Source organism: Nicotiana tabacum, chromosome 3 (assembly GCF_000715075.1).
Source record: "Nicotiana tabacum cultivar K326 chromosome 3, ASM71507v2, whole genome shotgun sequence".
NCBI classification, from domain to species: domain Eukaryota; kingdom Viridiplantae; phylum Streptophyta; class Magnoliopsida; order Solanales; family Solanaceae; genus Nicotiana; species Nicotiana tabacum.
This window is the reverse complement of record NC_134082.1, coordinates 207922341-207944558: the sequence shown is the minus strand read 5'-3', so window position 1 is coordinate 207944558 and position 22218 is coordinate 207922341. Positions and strand designations below refer to the sequence as shown.

General features: G+C 38.0%; 3 protein-coding genes and 1 non-coding gene across 4 annotated transcripts; 2 read left to right on the top strand and 2 right to left on the bottom strand.

Annotated features, from left to right (window-relative positions):
• Positions 1-6315: 6315 nt before the first annotated feature.
• LOC107816451 (uncharacterized) lies at positions 6316-10809 on the bottom strand. The gene is made up of 10 exons (XM_016642174.2): positions 10522-10809; positions 10356-10417; positions 9701-9844; positions 9461-9571; positions 9134-9338; positions 8896-8954; positions 8299-8351; positions 7981-8203; positions 7131-7239; positions 6316-7035 (listed from the first exon to the last, which is right to left on the bottom strand). Exons 1-10 carry the CDS (start codon positions 10739-10741, stop codon positions 6773-6775), a joined length of 1449 nt encoding a protein of 482 aa, XP_016497660.1. The 5' UTR covers positions 10742-10809; the 3' UTR covers positions 6316-6772.
• Positions 10810-10872: 63 nt separating this feature from the next.
• TRNAA-AGC (transfer RNA alanine (anticodon AGC)) lies at positions 10873-10945 on the top strand. Its single transcript has one exon. It is a non-coding gene; the product is annotated as a tRNA-Ala (tRNA).
• A 3510-nt stretch (positions 10946-14455) lies between these two features.
• Positions 14456-14926, top strand: LOC107816450 (uncharacterized). Its single transcript, XM_016642173.2, has one exon. It carries the CDS (start codon positions 14456-14458, stop codon positions 14924-14926), a length of 471 nt encoding a protein of 156 aa, XP_016497659.2.
• A 662-nt stretch (positions 14927-15588) lies between these two features.
• LOC107816449 (auxin efflux carrier component 8-like) lies at positions 15589-18052 on the bottom strand. The gene is made up of 6 exons (XM_016642172.2): positions 17500-18052; positions 16567-16747; positions 16380-16465; positions 16129-16286; positions 15985-16061; positions 15589-15889 (listed from the first exon to the last, which is right to left on the bottom strand). The coding sequence occupies exons 1-6, from the start codon at positions 18005-18007 to the stop codon at positions 15823-15825; spliced, it is 1077 nt and encodes a 358-aa protein (XP_016497658.1). The 5' UTR covers positions 18008-18052; the 3' UTR covers positions 15589-15822.
• Between the last annotated feature and the right edge of the window lie 4166 nt (positions 18053-22218).

Genomic DNA, 22218 nt, shown 5'->3' with positions numbered 1-22218 from the left:
TGAGTTACTTGTAATTTGTTCTTACAAAATTGTTCTTCCATTTTTCTTATATCCTTCTTCAAAAAGAAATTAGATATGATTATCTAAGAAGTTGACCTCTGGCTAGTTTCAATTCTGCTCCACTTTTTCTTGATTGTTCTTTCCCTAGCTCTTGCTCTTGCCTTGGCTTAAAATTGTTATTTTGAAGATTTCTTGTTTGATTCAAAATGGGTGTTGTTAAATATTGCTTATAATACCTTCTAGAAGTTCATATTGAACTTTGATAGCATTTGGAGCTGATTTGAGGTGATTGAGATCGAAATTTTTAGCTGAAAATCGAATAGTATATAGTTACTCAATAGTATACTGCTACTTTGGGTGGCCATTGTCAAAGGGGAAGTTAGTGGCAACTTGGATTCAAAACTATGCATGAAAACACTACACAAAGTTGTCTTTAAAGTGCAAAACAACAAAATATCCTACGAAGGAACTATTCTCATATAATTATTTTGGGAAGCTTTGTGTCACGTCCTTAGTTGTTAACTAAGTACATGTGAGCCACTTGACAACTCGCTCACGATCTTGCACAACTTGCTCACGTTCTTGCTATGTCAGGTCAGCCTTACTACACTCAAGATCGCTAAGAGAATAGAAGAAAGAACATAAGAGAATTGTTAAAGGAAGCTTTGTATTAGAGAGAACTTGAATTGTTTGCTTGGTGAATTACAAATGAGTGTCCATCTTTATATACTAGTCTCCTAGGGGCTAGTGTGTAAATATTAATTATTATACAAGTCCTTGATATTTACAAGATAAGGGCTTTCTCTAGAATTCTCTACAAGCCTAGAAGATTCCAAGGACTTTCTTAGCAAATGTCCATAAGGATCTAGGTTCTTCCTAAGGAAATGTCCATACCTCTCTAGAATCTTCTCACAAATGCTAGCCTTCTTCTTATATAAGCTTTCACATGGCATTAATATATGCCAAATGATGCCTATGTGGCATGAGGACATGGCGGGTCATCACATTCTCCCCCACCTAATATTGCGACGACCGCGGCGCAATGCTGCTACATAAACTCTCGGATCTTATTTTTGAATTGCCGCAAGTCTTCATATCGTTCCCACGTGGCCTCCTCCGGTGATTGCCCTTTCCAATGGACGAGGAACATAGCGGTGGCTTTTTGCCCTTGTTTTTGCCTGGCCTGGTAATCTATGATAGCCTCAATCTCCCGATCATGCGAGGCAGTGATAGTCATTGGCGCTCGACTTAATTGGCCCCTACTCGGATCATCCTTGTCTTCATGATATGGCTTAAGCATGCTGGCATGGAATATAGGGTAGATCTTAAGATACGATGGCATGTCAAGCTTGTATGAGGTCTTGCCTACCTTGGCGACGATCTTAAATGGCCCCTCATACTTGCGAATCAGATTCTGATGCATGCCCCGTAGTGCCTTGAACTGTCTTGGGTTAAACTTCACCATGACCATGTCCCCAACTCTATAGTATGTGGGACGCCGCTTACGGTCCACAAACTTCTTCATCTTCTTAGCTGCCTTATCCAAGTAGGACTTAGCAGTGTCGAGCTGCTCCTCTCATCCTTTGGCCATATGATAAGCCCCCAAACTCTTTCCCTCGAATGCGGCTGGTAATGGATATGGAGTTTGTGGTTGTTGGCCTGTGGCTAGCTCAAATAGTGTCCGCCCAGTGGACTTACTCCGCTGCAAGTTATAAGAGAACTGGGCAATGTCTAGGAGTTTTGCTCAATCTTTTTGATGCACGCTTACATAATGCCTCAAGTAGTATTCTAGTAAGGCATTGACACGTTCTGTTTGTCCATCCGTCTGTGGGTGGAAACTAGTAGAAAAGTGCAGTTCTGTGCCAAGTATATCGAACAACTCTCTCCAAAAGTTCCTAGTGAAGCGGGGGTCTCGATCACTGATGATATGCCTTGGTAAGACCCAATACTTTACCACGTTCTTAAAGAATAGCTTGACGGCTTCCTTAGCTGTGCAACCTGGTGAGGCGGGCATGAAGGTGGCATATTTGGAAAATCTATCCACAACCGCCATAATAGTACCATAACCGTCAGACTTCGGTAGGCAAGTGATAAAGTCCATTGTCACGCTCTCCCATGGACGCTCTGCAACTGGTAGTGGCTCCAAAAGTCCTCCGGATTGTTGTTGTTCAACCTTGTCCTGTTGACAGACAAGACAAGTCTGCACATATCACTCTATGTCATCTCGCATTGTGGCCAATAGTAGACTGACTCAACCAAGGCCCTAGTGCGACGTTGACCTGGATGACCAACCCATATTGTGTCATGACTCTCCTTTATGATACGTCGTTTAATGTCTACAAACTTAGGAACGTAGATTCGCCGACCTGTGGTAAGTAGTAGGCCGTAATATATCCAAAACATCTCGTCTTGCCTTTGTTAGCTAACTTGATAAGCTGTCTGGCTGCTGGATCATGCTGCATGCCTTCTTTTATAGCCTCCCGAATGTCCCATCTCGCTGAAGTGATTGCAGCAAGTTTGACTTTCCGGCTCAAGGCATCGGCTACAACATTACCTTTTCCCGGCTTATACTCTAGCGCATAATCAAACTTGGCTAAGAAATCCTGCCACCTAGCCTGCTTTGGTGTGATCTTCTTCTGTGTCTAAAAGTATCTAGTAGCCACATTATCAGTCTTGACCACGAACCTCGACCCGAGCAGATAATATCTCCATGTACGAAGGCAATGCACAATGGCAGTCATTTTTTCTCTTGCACCGTGTAACGCCGCTCTGTCTCATTTAACTTGCGGCTCTCAAATGCTATGGGATGCTTATCCTGCATCAGGACACCCCCAATGGCAAAGTCTGAGGCATCTGTGTGCACCTCAAATGTCTTGGCAAAGTCAGGTAATGCCAAGACTGGATCCTTTGTTACAGCTGCCTTAAGGCATTCAAACGCTTTTTGACAATGCTCCATCCAAAACCATGGCTTGGTCTTCTTTAGCAACTCAGTCAATGGTGCGACCTTTGCTGAGTATCCACTGATAAACCGACGATAGTAGTTAACAAGGCCAAGGAAGGATCTCAACTCAGTTACCTTTATGGGTGTCTCCCACTCCTAGATAACATGTACCTTAGGCTCATCCATGCGTAGCTCGCCATTGCTAATGACATGGCCCAAGAAGTGCACCTTTGATTGTGCAAACTCACACTTCTCTCTCTTGATGTATAATTCATTCTCCCGCAAGACTTGGAAAACCTTCCTTAAGTGCTCCATGTGTTCCTCCAAGGTGTTGTTGTAGATGACTATGTCATCTAGGTAGACTACCACGAACTGATCAAGGTAGGGATGAAAAATCTTGTTCATAAGGGTGCAAAATGTGGCCGGTGCATTAGTTAAGCCGAAGGGAATCACCAACCACTCAAAGTCTCCATATCTCGTCACACATGTTGTCTTTGGCTCATCCCCTTCAACAATGCGAACCTGGTAGTAGCCCTTTCGAAGATCCGCCTTGGTAAAGTACTTGGCTTACCCAAGTCTATCGAACAAATCAGCAATGAGCGGGATCATGTACTTATTCCTCACTGTAACCTTATTAAGTGCTCAGTAGTCTATGCACAAGCGCAACGATCCATCCTTCTTCTTGTGGAACAATACTGGTGCGCCGAAAGGTGCCTTTGATGGGCGAATGTGACCAGCATCCAGCAACTCTTTCAATTGTATCTTGAGCTCCTCCAGCTCGGGCGGTGCCATACGATATGGGGCAAATGTAGGTGGCTTAGCCCCTGGCTCCAACTCAATCTTGTGATCTACCTCTCGCCTAGGCGGCAAGTGCTTAGGTAACTCCTCGGGCATGACATCTTTGTTCTCCTCAAGCAACTTCTTTATGCAAGGTGGCGCAGTCTCTTGAAAATTCTTGTCTTCCACTAGACTTGCAATGGTTGCCACAAATGTCGGCTCCCCCTTCTTGATCCCCTTGACAACCTGCATAGGTGAGAGTTGTGCTTGGGTCTGTCCGTGTGGCATAGTCACTGTAGGTACCATGCAAGCTCCTTCACGCTCCATAACCAAGAGACGTTGGAGGTAGGGGTCGATTAAAGTATGACAATGTCTAAAGAACTCTTGCCCCAGTATGATGTCAAAGATATCCATAGCGGTTATGGTAAAGTTTGTCATACCTTTCCAAGTTCCCAATTTGACATCAACTCCATTAGCTACCCCACGAGCATTCTGTATCTCGGCATTCACGGTCTTGACGCAAGAGTTAGTTGGAGCAAGCTTCAATCCTAGTCTCTTTGTGGCAGCCTCAGTCACGAAATTATGAGTTGCTCCAGTATCCACCATTGCACGAGCGGGCTTGTTGTTGATGGTGAGATCCATGTACTGATTGTCATTCTCGGTAGGTTGGATAGCTTGCTTCGTGACAACACCACATAATCCGACCATACCCAACTGTGTTGTTCCCGGACTCTCTCCTTGTGGCTGCTCCTTCCGCTCACGTACCATGGCACTGAGGCTCTTGAGGTCGGGACAATTCCTGAAGCCATGTGGCCCTCCGCATATATAGCACCCCTTCTTCTCGACCTGCGCCTTCTTCTCGGCGTAGCCCTGACGACCACTCGACTTTTTGAAATCTTGAGTCTTGGAGTATTGTTGTTGTATCTCCTTGCCTTTGCCACGGTCTCCCCCACCTTTGACATTGTTAACCTTTGACTCTTTGCCATTGCCTTTCTCGTGCTTGTCATTCCTGAAATCCATCAATGATTCGGCCTCCACTATGGCTTGGTCTATATCAGTGACTTGTCGGCGTTGCAACTCCTGCTTAGCCCAATTTTGCAACCCGTCCATGAAGTGGAACAACAAGTCATCATTGGTCAGGTTGGGGATTTGAATCATAAGGGTAGTGAACTCCTTGACATAGTTACGTATGCTCCTTGTTTGCTTCAATTCCCTAAGCTTGCGCCTTGCCTCGTACAAGACATTGTTTGGAAAGTACATAGACCTTTATCCACGTCGGCCATCTTCTTTCTCCACCATAGCATGGCAGTCTCTAAGAGGTACAATACCGCAGTGTTGATCTTGGCCTCGTCGTCCCTCACTTTGCCGTGCCTGAAGTAGTTCTCCAAGTGCCAAATGAAGTTTTCCACTTCTTGTGCATCACAAACACATTTGAACACCGGGGTTTGGGAGCCTCGATATTGGCCTCCCTCATCACCGCAACATTGCTGGCTACATCGGTCACGCCAGCATTGACATGCTCCTCGAGTGACTCTATCTTTGCCTTCATAGCATCGATAGTACTCAAAGCTTCCATGAGTCTGCACTCAAAGGCAGTGATGGTTTGCCTTAGTTCTATCTCAATCTGTGTACGTCCCTCCAAGTTATTTCGGATACTCTCAATCTCTTCAAGAGTGTGCCCCTCAAGAACGTTAAGGGTGCCTTCCACCTTCCCCAAGCGTTGGCCAAAGATCTCCACGGCGTCCATCCCCGCATTCATCTTTATCACCCACTATTTACCGAGCGAGACGTCCTCTGGAAGACTTCCACTTCATCCTCGCTCGCCTCAGTGGCAGATGGTTCTTGGGATGTAAGCCCTTCGTTTGACACAACCTCAGGTGGCACCTCCTGGCTTTTGTTGGTGGCATTCCTCTTTTTGCTACGGCCGCTCTTGCCAGCAGCATCCTGGATAACGTTGGCTTGGGTGTTGGTAGCGTTAATTTCTCCGCCGTTCGCTATTCCCTTAGTTGAAACCTTCGCTCTGATACCACGTTGTCACGTCCTTAGTTGTTAACTAAGTATATGTGCGACACTTGATAACTCGCTCACGATCTTGCACAACTTGCTCACGTTCTTGCTATGTCAGGTCAGCTTTACTACACTCAAGATCGCTAAGAGAATGGAAGAAAGAACACAAGAGAATTGTTAAAGAAAGCTTTGTATTATAGAGAACTTGAATTGTTTGCTTGGTGAATTACAAATGAGTTGCCCCTTTATATACTAGTCTCCTAGGGGCTAGTGTGTAAATATTAATTATTATACAAGTCTTTGATATATACAAGATAAAGGCTTTCTCTAAAATTCTCTACAAGCTTAGAAGATTCCAAGGACTTTCTTAGCAAATCCATAAGGATCTAGGTTCTTCCTAAGGAAATGTCTATACCTCTCTAGAATCTTCTCACAAATGCTAGCCTTCTTCTTATGTAAGCTTCCACATGACATTAATATATGTCAAATGGCACCTATGTGGCATGATAACATGGCGGGTCATCACATTTGCCCGTGAAAAATCGACCAGACACTAGTACTAGTAAAACAAAGGAGAGACGCAATACTGGTAAACACGCAAATATGATCCTTATGAATTTATTCCTGCTGCATACAGTTAGCTCAAGTCTCGCTTCTATAAGCTTTTACTAAGAAATAAACCAGTCCCACGAAGATCTTTTTCGATCTTTTAGCTTTGACTGAACTTGCAGGACCAATAGCTTAACAACTTGATGTAGGATCTGCATTCTTCAATTGCCCCAAAATCTTTCCACGGTTGAGAATCGAGAGTATAGAAGAAACAAAGACATTATATGAAAAGACAACATTCTCTCCTTAGAAATAAAGGAAAAGAGACATTGCACGAAAACATGATAAAACTATTATCACCACCCCGTTTCTTCCTAGCCTTTCTCCCAGCTATACACATAATTCAGAAAAGTCATAAAGCCAATTCCACTTGTCCCCTAAACTAAGGGGATTTGGCCATTTTACCGGAACGATGTGAAAGCGCATTTGGGAGATTCTTCATTGAAATGGAACAGGTGCTCCTTGTTTCTTATTTACAATAGCCATTGCTAAATATCTGGTGCCCATCCCAATAGGAGCCTGCTCCTCAGGACCCTCCCAAAATGGAGCCTCGCCTTCACCTACCAAACGCCAATAGCCTGTTCTTAAAGAATCAGCTTGTTCATCTGTGCAGTTCTCCAGCAATGCCTCAACTCGAAAATTAATTCCAAGTGAACCAAGAAACTGAGACTGAGTCATTGGACCATGCACAGACACGTCATCTGCAAAGTCGATCATTTGAACAATTAAATTAAAACTGCACTTTTACCACTAAAATTTTAGCTATTAGAGTTAAGAAGATTCTGGTGCAACCTACCTGAAGCTTCCTCTGCAGAGTGCCTGATGGCAGCAAAGTCAACATAAGCACTAAGATCAGCAGTTCCAGGATTATCCAGTATATTGACAAATTCATGTTTCCGGATAGCCTGTATGAATAATAAAGAATAAGCAATGTGATCAACAGACTCTAATGCTTAATCATGACGGAAAACAAAATTTCCTCTATTACCAAAATCACATACAAGTAAAAGTAACTGCTCAAATTTCATGCCTTAGAATGATAGATTAAGATTAGTTCCCTCTTTCCCTAATTGCATATCATAGTTTGACTTTGCACGGTTATTAACATAAGAGTTCAACATTTGTAGATGCATAATGTTTACCAAGAGACTTGTATTCCATATACCATGTTCAAATTACTGCGGGATAGATTAGATGGAGCAGCATAGACAGTGAGGATTTCATATAGAGTAAGGCGTAGTTGTTGTTGGTGTAATGCAGGATAGCCCAAAAAGGGAAGTGAAATTTGGATGGAAAGATAAATCTTAAGAAAAATAGTCTGTTTTCCTCTTAAGCTGAAACATAACATTGAATTTGAAAGGTGGACAACTTAGGATCTTTGACACACTAACATTTATTAGACAATATGCACCATGGAGCTTTTTGCTATTTGATCACCTAGTCATCTAACAAAAAATAATGTCGACCCTAGGTCTGGCCCAATCAGAGATTGAGCATCGAGAAATAGAGATCGCACTTTCTCAACCAGTTTCTTGGACCAACCACAGTCCCCACTTTCTATGCAAATGAAGCAAAGGCAGAGGAAAATGGATTGAGCACCCCGAAAAAGGAAGCAGGAAAGAGTACTTTTTAGTATTGCAACTGACCTGAAGACTGTCTGAGACTATTCCATTTAGACCATAATCAATAATGAGAGCCCCACCACCATCTGAGCCAATTCTTTTAGCAATTTCTTGAGTCAACTCCATTGCTTTGGGGGAAACCTCAACTTGTTCAAGCTTGGCTATTTCTTCATTCTCAGCCCATTTGAAGCGCTTCAGAAGATATAGAGTTGTAGGGGTAGGCTGTGCAGATAAAACAAACTGAAACCTATCCAGCAAAGTACAAAAAGAAGTTACAAAGAGCCAATATTACAAAAAATTAATGTACAGATAGCCAAATGATAGACTAGCTAGGGACCTTACATTGAATTTTCAGAAACATCAACCATTTTCTCACACCAGCCTCGAGATGCTCTCTGCATGCATATAAAGAAATCAAGCTAATGCTCACAACACTACAATACATGCTAAGCCAGATAGAAAATAGATCCTTAATTTTACACTTCCATAGGCACAAAACTAAGATCCTAAAGAACCACCTATCGAACTTTCCACACTGTAATTGTAAAACCATTTCCAGGATATAGGAAAATCAAGGCGATGCTCACTATAATAATAATAATAATACGTGTTCATTTAAATTTCCTTTTCTTTTCTTTTTTTGTTGGGGGGAGGGGGTGTAATTCCATAGACGCAAAACTAAGAATAAAGAATATTCCTAACATATTTTTCAATTGTATTTTGAGCTCCAGGATATTCTTTAGTTGTTTCGTAAAACCCCATATCAAATTTTCCACTTTGTAAATGTTTTTCCATCTCCAGGATATTCTCTGGTGGTTTCATAGTTTAGATAATAGATGAAAGTAGATAATTTGCAGTAAAAAAAATCAACTGGGAACTGTTGAGTAAAAATGGATTAGCAAATCATATTAACCAATAAAATGGAGGTTATAAACGAACCTGAAATTGATGAACAGGTAACGCATCATAAAATTCATGGGCAATGATGATTGTAGGTACTGAGAAGTCAAGGAAAGCATAATGTAAGTAGAAACCTATATATAGATCATAATATAATTTTCCATGAAGCTTTAAGATCAAATAGAACAAGACAATAGTATGTCTGTATGAGTTCACGAACTGGTTTACACTTTACAAAACAAGTAATCTATTAAAGTTGCAGGTAATAATTTCTTACCTCCTGCTGGGACCTGCTCCAAGGTGGCATGCCATGATACACTGGTCCCCGTCAACCTGCTAATAATCTGTTCCTCCGCATCTCCATCTGCGTCATTCTTGTTTATACATTTCAAGTTCTGATATTGGAGCTTCTGTAGAGTAGGACTACATTCAACCATGTGTATCTGCAAAGAGTCTGTGAAGTTCCTAAATTTCGATGCACCCTGTGGTTCAGAAATCCACAAGTGCAGTTCAGGCATATCAAAACTAGATTAATATTTTATGAAACAATGTAAGAAACTTTAGAATATGCAAGTTGGAGAGGTGGAGATCTATGGGACTGTACTCGTAGAAGATCAGCTACAAGAGTTCCTCGTCCTGGTCCCAGCTCAACAAGATTTAATTTTTTTGGCTGCCCCATTTGCTCCCAAAGACACATCACCCAAACACCAACCATCTAAAGAAAAAGAAAATCAGAAAATCAAACAAAACTGTGGTGGTAAATTTGGCTATTCTTTTGTTTTTAGAAATCAACCAACGATGAATGAAGAAAACCATGAAGAACAACCCAGTGTAACAAAATTACCTCTCCAAACATCTGGCTAACTTCAGGAGAGGTAATAAAATCACCTTCTGTGCCAAACACATCGCGATTGATATAGAACCCTGCCTTCGGGTTAGTCAAAACTTCCTCCATATATTCAGCAACTGATATAGGCCCGCCTCTGAACTGAAAACTTAACCAGCTTGAGATACAGAACCTCACTATCACCAAAAAACAAAATATACAGACATCGCCAAGTTTCTAAAATCACCATTACATATCTGAATTTGCATTTAGATTAATGATCTTTACAAATCGTAGTATATTTTCAACAGTTTTTAACCAGCAAAAGATGATTTCCACCAGAGATTACATTTTATCGCGTACCAAACAGGGATTATGGCCAATTTTCCGAGTCAGACTTGTTTAGGTTTGAAGTTTAGCTATTAATTGATGGCATTATACCAAACAGGGACTAAACCTGATTGAGACATCATAAAAGTCTAGAAAAAGGAAGATAAATCGTAAATCTTTGTTAAGCTAAAGTACTCGCTAAAATCAATCCTGAATGGCATAACACCAGCTTGGTGTGTTATTAATGAAATGATTTTTGATTTATCAAAAAACAATAAAAAGCACAAAAAGCAAATGCATATCAAAAGACATGCTGAAGTCGAGAAGGGGGTAAATTTCAAACCTTGATGATGCTTTTAAGATGCTTAACAAGCTCGGAATCCGAAGACGGTTCATGTGAATGCTCTGCAAGTTTTACAAGGCATTTATCAAATTATCAAAAACTAAACCTCCAGTAGAGGAACAGTACAAAGAGTTGGAAATACTTTACGCATTGAAAGAAAAAGTACCAGGAGGATTATATAAGCCGGAGCGGTCGATGGAGATTGCTGCAGAGGGGACCGTGGGACTAGCTTCCGTGTCCCCCAAGTGTTCGACAGAAGTACTATTAGGAGATTGGGACGTTAATGGAGGAGAAGAAGAATATTGACGACACCATGAGAGTGAAGCAGAAGTACCAAACAGCGAACGACGCTGAGTTGAAGCCTGAGACAGTAATCTCCTTAACATTTCGATTTTGGACGAGCTCCACTGTTGCAAGCCGGACAGGCTCTGCCGCTTTGAATATTGTACAACTCTGGACTCTCTGTGGCTGTTCAAAGAATAGAATTTAAAAACAAAGGAACCTTCCCCGACACCAAGGGGATGTAGCTCAGATGGTAGAGCGCTCGCTTAGCATGCGAGAGGTACGGGGATCGATACCCCGCATCTCCATATTTCTTCTAACATTTTTTCTTCCGAGTCTCTTACAGCTTGTTTGGGTGGTTGTTACCCATTTTTTCTTATGAGTCTCTTACGACTTGTTTGGGTGGTTGTTACCCATTGCTATTGTATAACGTGGTGAGATTGTTTCCTATTTTTTTTTTTCCTATTATGCCCTAACTTATTACTCCATGATTCTATTTTGCCTTTTACCTTTTTTTTTTAACTTTAACTCCAAATCTCCAACCTATAAACTACTATCTTCGTCCCTTTTTTTTTCCAGAACTTCTGCCGCTTCCAACTATAACGTCAAAGGTGTTTTGTCTTTTGTTTCTTTTTTCTCCTAATTTGATTTTATCGTTAATTCTAATTATTTATGTTCTGCCAATTCTCGTTCCTTTCTTTATCATAGTTCGTTAACATTTTATTTTTTGTTTTATTATTATCTAGTTAGGAATGGAGTGTACTTATTATTGTTTTTGATATTATTAATTTGCTCCGCTAATTTTGTTAGAATTTGCATGAATTTAATTTCTTAATCTATTTATAAGACATATTTGGTGATAAATTAGTAGAAAGAGATTTTCTTAAATTATTTTTATGCGCAATTCTTGATAAATGTAATATTTTAATAATCGAGGGTATTTTAGTAAACTTATCAATTACAGTATAATACGATACAGTCAAACCAAACAGTAAAACATTATTTAACAACAACAAACAATACAATCTATCCAAACGTTGTGTTCATAAAACGATACGATAAGATACGATACAATACAATATAGTACATTATAAATAATGGGTAACAATGATCCAAACATAGTGTAAAGGACTCGTATACAAATTTTATATACTTTTTCGACTACCGAATGTAAATAGTTTCTGGTACGGGCTAAAAGTGATATTTGTCCTATTTAAAATTGAAGTTAAAAAAAGAATGCTTGGGAAGTTAAAATTATATTTGGACAAGAATTTTGATTGGAAAAAAAAAAGATTAGCACTTTTGTGAGGACCATTATTCCTTTTGAATAAGTTTTTTTTTTGGGAAAAATTTCACATAAGAATAATCGGGCTCCCTACTTTTCAATTTTATAGCCCATATTTCATTTTACAACCAACTAACCCAAAAATAATAGGCTAAGATTCAACATTCATCTTCAATCGGTTCTCAAAATTACTATTTAATTTTAAAAAAAAGATTCCTCAAGCTTTTAAGTTAATTTTCGAATTGTGACTCAAATATTAGTTCAACAAACCAAATCCATTTGGGTGGTGAAAATTAGATTTTTAACAAGCTTAAATATGTGGGTTTAAATTCTGAATTTGATTTTGTGAGAAATTTGGAGTGGGTATTATTTAGACTTGTTAGAAATAGTATAAGGAGGTTGTATATAAAAGGCGTAATGGCACCTGGCCACTTAAATTTGTACAGGATTTTAAAGCCAATATACAAACTTACATTATTCCCATTAGGACACTCAAACTCACATATCCGGTAACTAATAAATCTATTTGACCGTTGACCATAAATATGCGACAGTGACAGAGATGATGTGGACAAAGTGTGAGCAAGTCACGAAAATTAAGTGCGTGACTACAATAATTTTGATTTAAAAAAATCTAAAACCAAAAAAATAAAAATACAAATTAAAAAGAAAGAAAATAACCAGACCCACTTCCCCATCCCTCAGCAAAATTCCATTCACCCCACACGTTCTTCCCCCTCTGCCCCACCTCCCCCTTCTTTTCTTTCTCCCCCTCTCTAATCTACCCCCTTCCTCCTCTTGTCTTAGGGGAAATTCCTACCAGATGCACATCAAAAGTTTTGGGGATAAAATCAAATTCTTTGATTTCATCATTTGCATATAAAGATTTCAATATTGTCCTTCGTATAAAATTACTCACAGTGATTGTTTTCTGTCAATTTTGTGATTGATGTGTATTCTAAATCCTAATCTAAGTAATCTAATTCATGTGATCTAAATGAGGCCATTAATTAGCCTTCTACATATATAGGGAACTCTTCAAAATGGATATGTCTTTCAGTTGACCACCAAAAAAAGAAGGAAAAAGAAATTACTTGTATCCTTGGCAGACAAACGAAATTTGATTTAGAAATAAGAGAGAGAAAGAAGACTGAAGAAAAGGAAAAAAAAAAGAAAAAAAATTTAAGGAAAGGAATGAAGGGAGATGTGGGTGAACGGAGGGAAGTGACAGGTCTTTCTCTCTCTCTCTCTCTCTCTCTCTCTCTCTCTCTCTCTCTCTCTGTCTCTCTCTCTCTTTTAATTTGTGACTTCTTTTTTGCTTATTTAGTATTTAAGAATAAGATCTACAAATAATACATGTCAAGTAATAAATAGTCTAGTATATGACGCATTGTACATATCAGTGCAATTGATATACACGCATTACTGGATGTATTTATTTGTACTCATTCCGTCAAGTTCAAGTGTTCAAATGGGAATAATATAAGTTTGTATATCGGCTTTAAAATCCGGTCCAAGTTTAAGTGGCCAGGAAACCATTACGCCTATATAAAATTTGAAGTCATTTAATGGAGATTTGGATTGGTTTTGAACAAGAATTGCAACTGAAAATCGTGGAAAAAGTTTGTCTACATACGCTTGTATAAAGGTGTATAAAAATATATAATAGTGTATAAAATGTGTTTATACACTCATATACACTATTATACAAGATTATACATAATTATACAAAAAACTTACTTCGTCTTCTTCCTTGTCTCTTTTATGAACTTTAACTCAAATCTTGCTCAAATCTACTCCAAATCACTTCAAATTTAAATTTTGAACTGCTTTTGATATTTTCAATCAATTGGAACAATACCCAATCCAAACAACTAACAAACTAAAAATAACTCATTTTCGAAATCAAAGCTTTGAATGGTCTTCAATGGTGAACTTCTACTCTTCAATTTTCTTACATGGCAACCAGGTGACATAAGAGGAGAAATAGAAAATATACGGCCCCTTGAAGCATATGTAGAAGACGTGAGAAGAAGAAAGAGTGAAAGGAATGGTGGTGAGAACACAAATTTAACTCCATAGTTTTTAGAAACAAGCCTGGAAACAGCATCTCTACCCTTCGGGGTAGGGGTAAGGTCTGCGTACATATTACCCTCCCAGACCCCACCTGTGGGATTATACTGGGTCGTTGTTGTTGTTGTTGTTGTAGTTTTTAGAAACAATGGTTGTAACAACACAGATTTTGAATTTGCTAGTGCTTTTAAAATATATACAATATGAGCTAGGTCGGATAAAACTTAAAAATATATGCTATTTTTTGCTATCGGGGTGAAGTTACGTGTATTTTCTTGTAATTCTTTCTTAAAAAAACTTCAATTAAATTCGAAATAGCTGACAAAATAAGGGCATACTGTAATCTTGATTTTGTCATCAATTCCACAAAAGAGCAGTAACCCGAGTAACTACACGGGTTTTGAGCTCGGAACCGGTCGGGTAATCGGGCTTTACCAGAAACAGTTTCAGTAGCTGCATGATGCATACCAAAACAGGTCCTTCATTGGCAAAATCATTTGATTCCCAGAAATACCTTAAGAGAATCGGATTAGGCAAAGAAGATTATCATTTTTGGAAGAAAGTGGGAAAGGCGTTGCTGTGTACTTACACGTTGTTCGGGGTAGCATGGGTGTGGAATGAAACGTCGCCGCTTGGTTGGTGGACCTTGAAGCCAAAGCCCAAAGAAGAAAAAGAACTAGCACACCTTTATGAACGCAGGAAATTTCCGTATCCAGGTGACGAGAAGGCAATGGAAGAGTTCGTTGCCAAAGGTGGAATGATTGGCACTACAATTGGTCCTAAAGGAATCGTTGAATCTGATAAAGATTCGTTTAATTATCAGAAAGTATTGCAGGATAAGAAATTTGAACAAGAAGCCTTCAAGCTGTGGATCAGGATGAAGAATGAAGTCATTTCTGAGCTACAAAAGAAAGGATTTGACGTAGAGTGAGTGAATTTCTTTAATTCTTGTATTTTCTTTTGCAAATTAGTATGTAAGTAGTATTGTATTTTGGATTCTAGAGTTGAACATATTTGTAGTGTGAGGAATTATGGAATAAGATTTTAACTATTTTAGCTCAGTCAAGTGTTATTATCGGATATGGTGGACCATTGCCATTTTGTAGTGTTAACAACTTTAATGTCATTTGTCATTTTAACAGAAAATAGTGTTAACCAGACAGTTTAACCAAACACATCAACTGCGTATTTTCAGCTTCAGCACTTAAAAGTGCTTTTAAGCCTAAGTGCTTTACTTTTATTCATCTAACCCAAACGGGCTCTTAATCTGCAGAATGTGATTTTTTTCCTTGTCAAAGTGTTAAAATTTACTTCATTTTGTAGACCTACATATCCTTTTTGGTTGACATCAATTGATATGATGCTATACTTGTGAACTCATTAGTTTTGTTGTTCAAACGTGCGCTGATTATCTTAAAGTTTCTCGGCCTAGATCACCTCCTTGTTGCTCTCTTTGATTATCTAACAACTCATTAGTTTTGTCGTTGAAATTGACGTGTTCTCAGCAATACTGTTCATGGTCATTTATATTGTTCATGTAATCCTCTTTCTCTTTGAAAAGTTTGAACTTGGACACTCTGCATTGACCGGATAGTGCATGTACTGGATTTATTTATGCATTCTAGCTGATGTTTTATAACAAGTGAGTTGGTAAGAGAACTCGACGCACATTCATCCTTTATTATTTTATACAAAAACTATACTTCAGTGAGATTTTTGCCTTTTTCTTCACTGTAATCACTCTACAGTTGAGTGATGCTACAAGACTACGAATTGTATTTCTTATAATATTGTGAATATCTGCTACCCCATGACCATGTCTGAGTTTCATATTTCCAAAAGGAAATAGTATGCCAAAGCAATTGGTATTGCGATCAGCATGCCAAAGATTACCCTACAATCAGAATGGAACCACATCAAAAATCATATCTGCTTGAAATGTTCTTAGTGAAGAAGTTAAAAGTTCGAGTTGATAATTCTATCTGGTACCCTGTACTTAAGATGGTAGGATGTGTATTATATTCCTTGGCAAACACAAAAGGAACGATTCCTTGGGGAAGGGCTGCCTGCAATACAAAGTACAGTGTTAACTAATCTGCCATGAATCGACATCAGAAAACAATATACTTTCACCTGCACTATCGCCAATTTTAGCAATTTTCCCCTTAGTCCAACAGCAATAGATGAGATTGCCATGAGTACAGGTCCAAGAACAAACTTTAGTGCCATTGCTAATATTGCTTTTCTGGTTCCGCATGCTATAATACTAGCTTGGGATGCCATGAAAACACCTGTTGAATTAGTGCAATATTAGTAGTTGAGCCATTTTCTTTCTCGTTGATACTCTAGTAATTCATGCAGTGAGTGCTTTTTATCCATTGTACCTATGCTAAACATTGCCATTCCTAGCCCTCCATCTGAAAGTATTGATATTGATCGTCCAACAATTGTTGGTAGATTGATTCCCCACCTGCACTTCATTTTGTGTAAACAAAGAAGTCCACTGATTTTTAATGAGGAGTTTTTAAGAAGATAGATTTCTATTTCTAGAGATGCTTAATAAGGCTTTACCTGAAGTGTATGCTTGACCAAATAATACCCGCCAGAGTTGCATGTGTATTAGGATTTATTATGAGTTTCCTTCCAACTATTAGAAGAATTAGCATAATCTTTGTCTTCCTTGGGCATATGGCTTTTGCTTCCTCCTCCCTGTCCTCTTCCAATTCTGATTCTTCAGGGACCTCGAGCTCAACTTTCAATGGCAGAATATATATTTCATAAGACAAAGAGCAAGCATATTGATGTTTGCTTTAATAGTTGTCACGTTGGATTTCTGGAAATTGTCATGCTGAAGATCATGGATAAACAAAGACACTAACAGCTTAAACTACCTGATCTCCTTTACATTTCTGTTGGGGTTGGTCATCATTTTAATCTTTTGTTGTTGACTTTCATTATGTGTATGCATTATGACTCAAATACCATATCCTATTCAAATTAGACTTATAATTTTCTTGTTAGTTCCCTTTCCAAACTAGTTGGTGGATGCATGATATAGTAGTTTGGTTAGTTCTAAACTTCAGGAACCAATTATGACTACTGTCTACTTTTGTCATTGTTGAATGGGTTGTCTAAGCAAACTTCCTGTTTGTTTCATTTAGGTGAGTTGAAAGTGCATCTGTCTCTTGCAGGTAGATGGATCATATCATTGTAAAGCAAACTTATATTTCATTGAAACTAGTTTAGAAAATGAAAAAGGAGCATTTCACAATTGATCACATGCTACACGATATCACAAATTATTTTATCTATAAATCATATGATACAGGGTAATCTGTGGGGCCCAGAATAGGATTCTCTTTTCACTTTAACACATTTGCAATCTACTGCTTTCTGGTTCTTAACAGTTAAAATTGGAGTGCTTTAAATAGATTCTGTTAAACGGATGCCATCCAAATAAATTCCAACATTTAGGAACCATTGTTCTGTTATCTGTGTACATACCTGCTACTTCTGATGGTGATGGCACATAAGATTCTTTTGTTGCATTGAGCTCGAACAAGAATAGTAGGAGGTTGTACCAAATTAAACTCTGCAGTACAATTATCTGCACTAGTAGTTCTGCTGCTGCATCACCAAAAATGGCCTTTACTAGTGGAATCCCCAAGATTAAGGTATTGGGAAGGGTTGAAACTGAAAGACCTGTTATGATCCAAGTCAGGTTTCCTTTGGGCTTCAGTTTGGCAAAAACTGCCAGTAGAAACAGAGCAAGAAATTTTTGTATGAAATCTGCTAATAGAAGCTTCAGGTTTACTTTGTAGAGGTTGCTTTCTGATATCACTTGGAAGGATAATAAAGGTATTGAAAATTTTGCCACAAACTTGTTGATGCCAGAGCATTGCTCTGGTGAAAAGAGTTTCCACCACCTTACGGAGATATAGGCTAAGATCATGACGACATATAAAGGGATAGTGGCCGCCACAACATGGTAGACATCACGTAGGGATATCATTGTACTTCTTGTTTGATTTTCATATCTTGAAACCTTGGTAACAGGGCCTTTTATGCTGTTTAGATTGCTTTATTGGCATATGCTGGGAAAGTGAAGACTACATCTTTCCTTTGAAGCTTTCTTACTAATCTTTTTTGAGTTTTATCCCAGCATCTGTTGGTTATCATATTGTGAAAGTATTTACTAATTTATGGCTTTGTAGATTCACATACAATGCAGAAAGTAATTTGCTTCCCCGTGCGCGTGTCTCCCCTCAGATAATACACCTTTTTAGGCTGTAAATTTGATATTACTGATGTTTATCATGTTTACATGCTCAAAATGCAAGTGTATCTGATCTTGTTTAGCCAAAAAGTTTATTCTGTTTTTCTTCATGTGGTTAAACCCTTTTTGCTCATTTCTTCATGTGACATAGGTGTTTGCCTAAACCTATCTCAATAGGCTGGAAATAGTAAGCTCTACATGCTTTAATATTTCTCCTGTTTTGTACCCCACTTGCACTTTATTTTCCTATAAGTTTTCATTTAGGAAGAGGTATTGTACTGCACTTTACATGCAGTGATCTATACTGCACCAAAATGCCTTGATTAGACAGTTGAACTATTTGTCTTTACTTTGATGGCAGCAAAATTCAGGAAAAAAACTGTTAAGTGATCCTGCCTAATGTCTATATCTTAATTTATGCAGTTTCATAGATTAGACTTTAGCTGCCAGGTTATCTGAAAAGTAAGCTAAGAGAATAAAGAAGTGAATTGCAAAAGAAGTAACTGACTTGATGAGTAAATAACGTTGCTGAAGTAAGAATTTTTGCTATTTATGGTCAAAGTTTTGGAATAAGTATTACAGGGTTTTGCTTTTATAGGTATGAAATTTTCACAGGCTCAGTTCTGGTGCCTCTTATTTATTGTTATTATTCTTTTTTGGGTATTACTTGACTGTTAGACTCTTGAAATATGGGGAATCTAGCCAGACACACCTACTAAAATCCAAAATCTCCCCCCCCCCCCCCTTTCGGGGGATTTGGGGGAGAGTCCGGAACCAAAGTATTATTTTTTTGGACTCAAAGCACAAAAATAGGTTAAAAAACCAACTGATGACCAATTTATATATAACTCATGGGTTGAATGCGCTATATTTTAACGGCACGTTTGCCCATTAAGGTATAGCGCATGCAACCCATGCACTATATTTGAATTTTACTGACCTGGTGGGTATAGCACATGTATTTATTGTGCTACATTTATAGCGCTTATGATAGATGCGTTAGACTCTCAATTATTGTACCCCCTACATTGGGTTTTTGCTTATTTAAGGAGTGTCATTGTTTCGTTAAAAATATTCGGGCAAAAGTAAGCAATTTGCATCCTTTTTATATTCTTTTACTCATTCCGAAATATTTGTTTGCGTATTTTGCCTTAATGTCTGAAGAGCGAAAAATTAAGGTTTCATTATATTTGGGGGGGGGGGGAAGGTGGGGAGGTTGTCGTGGAGAATAAATCAGTAACTATAGTTGTTCTCCACAGTATATTGTTAAGTTGCCAATTACAATGGAGTACGATAGATTGGTTTCGTTGTTATGTAAAAAAATGAATGCGAGAAAACGTTTGGTTATATTAAAGTAACCGGAAGGTGTAATCAGCTCCACCCCAGTTGTAATCAGGTAACTCATCTAGCTGCTCCAGATGATGTAGAAATCGCTAACTGACTAGGTTTTCCAAAGTGTTCGGGAACAGAATACCACCAAACATCATCAGCAACAACAACCTCGTCTGCCAGTCGATATCCTCTGATGATGAGTCATAATCTCCATCTGTAGCGCCACCAGGTGCTGCCTAACAGGCGTCAGCTGCAATCGAATGGCACCACTCAATGTAGTCAGCTCCGCATGCTGGAAATCGGTGAGCCTCTGCAACATATGAAGGTAGTCTTCTCCCGTATAGTCCCTAAGAGCATGTGGGTAAGCTACATGCATACCATCAACGGGCAACCGGAAAAGAACCTCCACGTACTCTAGTGTGATGGTAGCCTCGCCGATGGGTAGATGAAACGTGTGCGTCTCCGGTCACCACAACTCTGTAATAGTCGTGATCAAGGCCCAATCGAACTGCAATCGACCGATCTCTATAATTCGGTAAAACCCCGTCCGCTGAAGGCGTCTAACTGTACAAGGATGCAGTGGGTGGTCCCTAATGAACTCCCAAAGATCGTCTATACGTCTGGGGTGGAAGTGTGAATACCTATGGTGCCCTGGAACAACAGTAGGTCTCGAGATGCAGGTCCAGGATGCACAGGGAAAGCTCCATGACGATATTTGTAAATTGAACAATATTAATTAAAGTATTTTTTTGTTTAATCGTTTAACATCTTTAAATATATTGCGATATTTTTGTGTTAATATTTAATCGATAAATTTTCTATATTATTACTTAGGTTGATACATTTTCTATATTATTATTTTATATGTTAGTTTCTTACATTTTTTATTAAAATTCGGCAGGGTTTTGTTTGAACTATCATCTTTTTCCAGCTATTTTTGGGTTATAAGATAATTAAATATTTAATTTTCATAATTAATCATGATATATTTAATAATTGTTCATATAAAATACTTAGGTTGAATTTTTTTCTATATTATTGTTTTATAAGTTAGTTTCTTATATTTTTTTAACTAAAATTCGGGAGGGTTTTGTTTAAACTATCATTTTTTTCCAGATATTTTTGGGGTTATAAGAGAATTAAATATTTTAGTCATAACTAATAAGATATTTTAGTAATTATTCCTATAACAAATACTTAGGTCGATAAATTTTCTATATTAATATTTCATATGTTAGTTTCCCACATTTTTTGACTAAAATTCCGTAAGGTTTTGTTTGAACTGTCATCTTTTTCAGATTTTTTGGGTTATAACAGAATTAAATATTAAATTTTCATAATGTCAACTAATTATTTTATGATTAATATCTAATATTTGATAATAATCTACTAATACATTAAATCCATAATTGAATACTCTAACCGAGTTAGTTAATGAGGGCACGTAGTTTTTATTGTAGACTACAGAATCCTAAAGAGCACTAAAGTCACACTACTCTAAATGGCCATAAACAAAGTCAACTACCATAAGCTAAAATTTATTATCAGTTTACTACGCTGAAGGGCACTATATAACAATTAAAGGCACAACTTAACACTTAACTGCACTAAACAATAAGAAAGTCACATATTATTATATGTACAACACTAAAATCACGTATAACACTAATTATTCAATAACATAACAATATATAATTTTTATAATTTTTTAGCACATAAATAAATTAATCCGGATAAAAAATAAAAAAATAATTATATCACAAAACGATCACAAAAAACATACAACACAATAAAAACAACTAATTAGTACTTCATATACATGAGTTTTACTAAAATGTGAGTCAGAATATCTCGATTTAGAGTTTTTTGAATTGTGAAAAATTGATGATTTGACCACCGAAACGAGCAATAGAAGAGATCCACTACACGATAACACCTTGGATCGGGTGTTAGCTCGCTAAAATAAGGATGGGACACAAGGAAGAAGGACGGGTGGGCTCCAATGGAGATTTTTGCGTAAAAAATAAGGGGTGTGTGTGTGTGTGGATGTTTCAGTGTGTTCTGTCGAGGAAGATGGTTGGGCCATTTTTTATATAAGTATAGTCCATATATGGGATGCACTAGATTTACCTATCTTTTCAACTTCATGTATAACACATTCCGTATATGCGCTATACTTATATTTTGGCCATCATTTTAAAATTCAAATACAGCGCATGGATTACATGCGCTATATCTTAAGAGTCAAACTTGTCGTTAAGGCATATCACATTCAATTCATGCCATATATATAAATTGATCATTAGTTGATTTTTTCACCTATTTTTATGTTTTGAATCCAAATAAATAATATTTTGATTCCGAACTCTTTTGGTGGGGTGGGGGTTGTTTTTTTCTATCTAAAAGGACAAACCATTTACCTTTAAAAAAAGAGGATCTGAATAGAGTGAATATAAACACATAGTCGATGTTAGCTAGTTTGTGAATTTGAGGCATAATTAATTGATTGATTGTTTATTGGTATTCTTCATGGAACTTTTCGTGATTCCCTTTGTTATTGTCTTATTAACATAGATTTTCTAAGGATGATATTTTTTCTTTGTCGCATCTTCCAA

What these genes read in the sequence shown, in the direction of transcription:
- LOC107816450 (XM_016642173.2), top strand. Translation starts at nt 14,456, where the DNA reads ATGCATACCAAAACAGGTCCTTCATTGGCAAAATCATTTGATTCCCAG.
- LOC107816451 (XM_016642174.2), bottom strand. Translation starts at nt 10,741, where the DNA reads ATGTTAAGGAGATTACTGTCTCAGGCTTCAACTCAGCGTCGTTCGCTG. An exon ending in TTAGCCAGATGTTTGGAGAG is followed by an intron (nt 9,572 to 9,700) that starts GTAATTTTGTTA and finishes CTTTTTCTTTAG; the next exon opens with ATGGTTGGTGTTTGGGTGAT. An exon ending in TAGTCTCAGACAGTCTTCAG is followed by an intron (nt 7,240 to 7,980) that starts GTCAGTTGCAAT and finishes TTATTCATACAG; the next exon opens with GCTATCCGGAAACATGAATT.
- LOC107816449 (XM_016642172.2), bottom strand. Translation starts at nt 18,007, where the DNA reads ATGATATCCCTACGTGATGTCTACCATGTTGTGGCGGCCACTATCCCT. An exon ending in TGGTCAAGCATACACTTCAG is followed by an intron (nt 16,466 to 16,566) that starts GTAAAGCCTTAT and finishes AATGAAGTGCAG; the next exon opens with GTGGGGAATCAATCTACCAA. An exon ending in CCTACCATCTTAAGTACAGG is followed by an intron (nt 15,890 to 15,984) that starts GTACCAGATAGA and finishes TTCTGATTGTAG; the next exon opens with GGTAATCTTTGGCATGCTGA.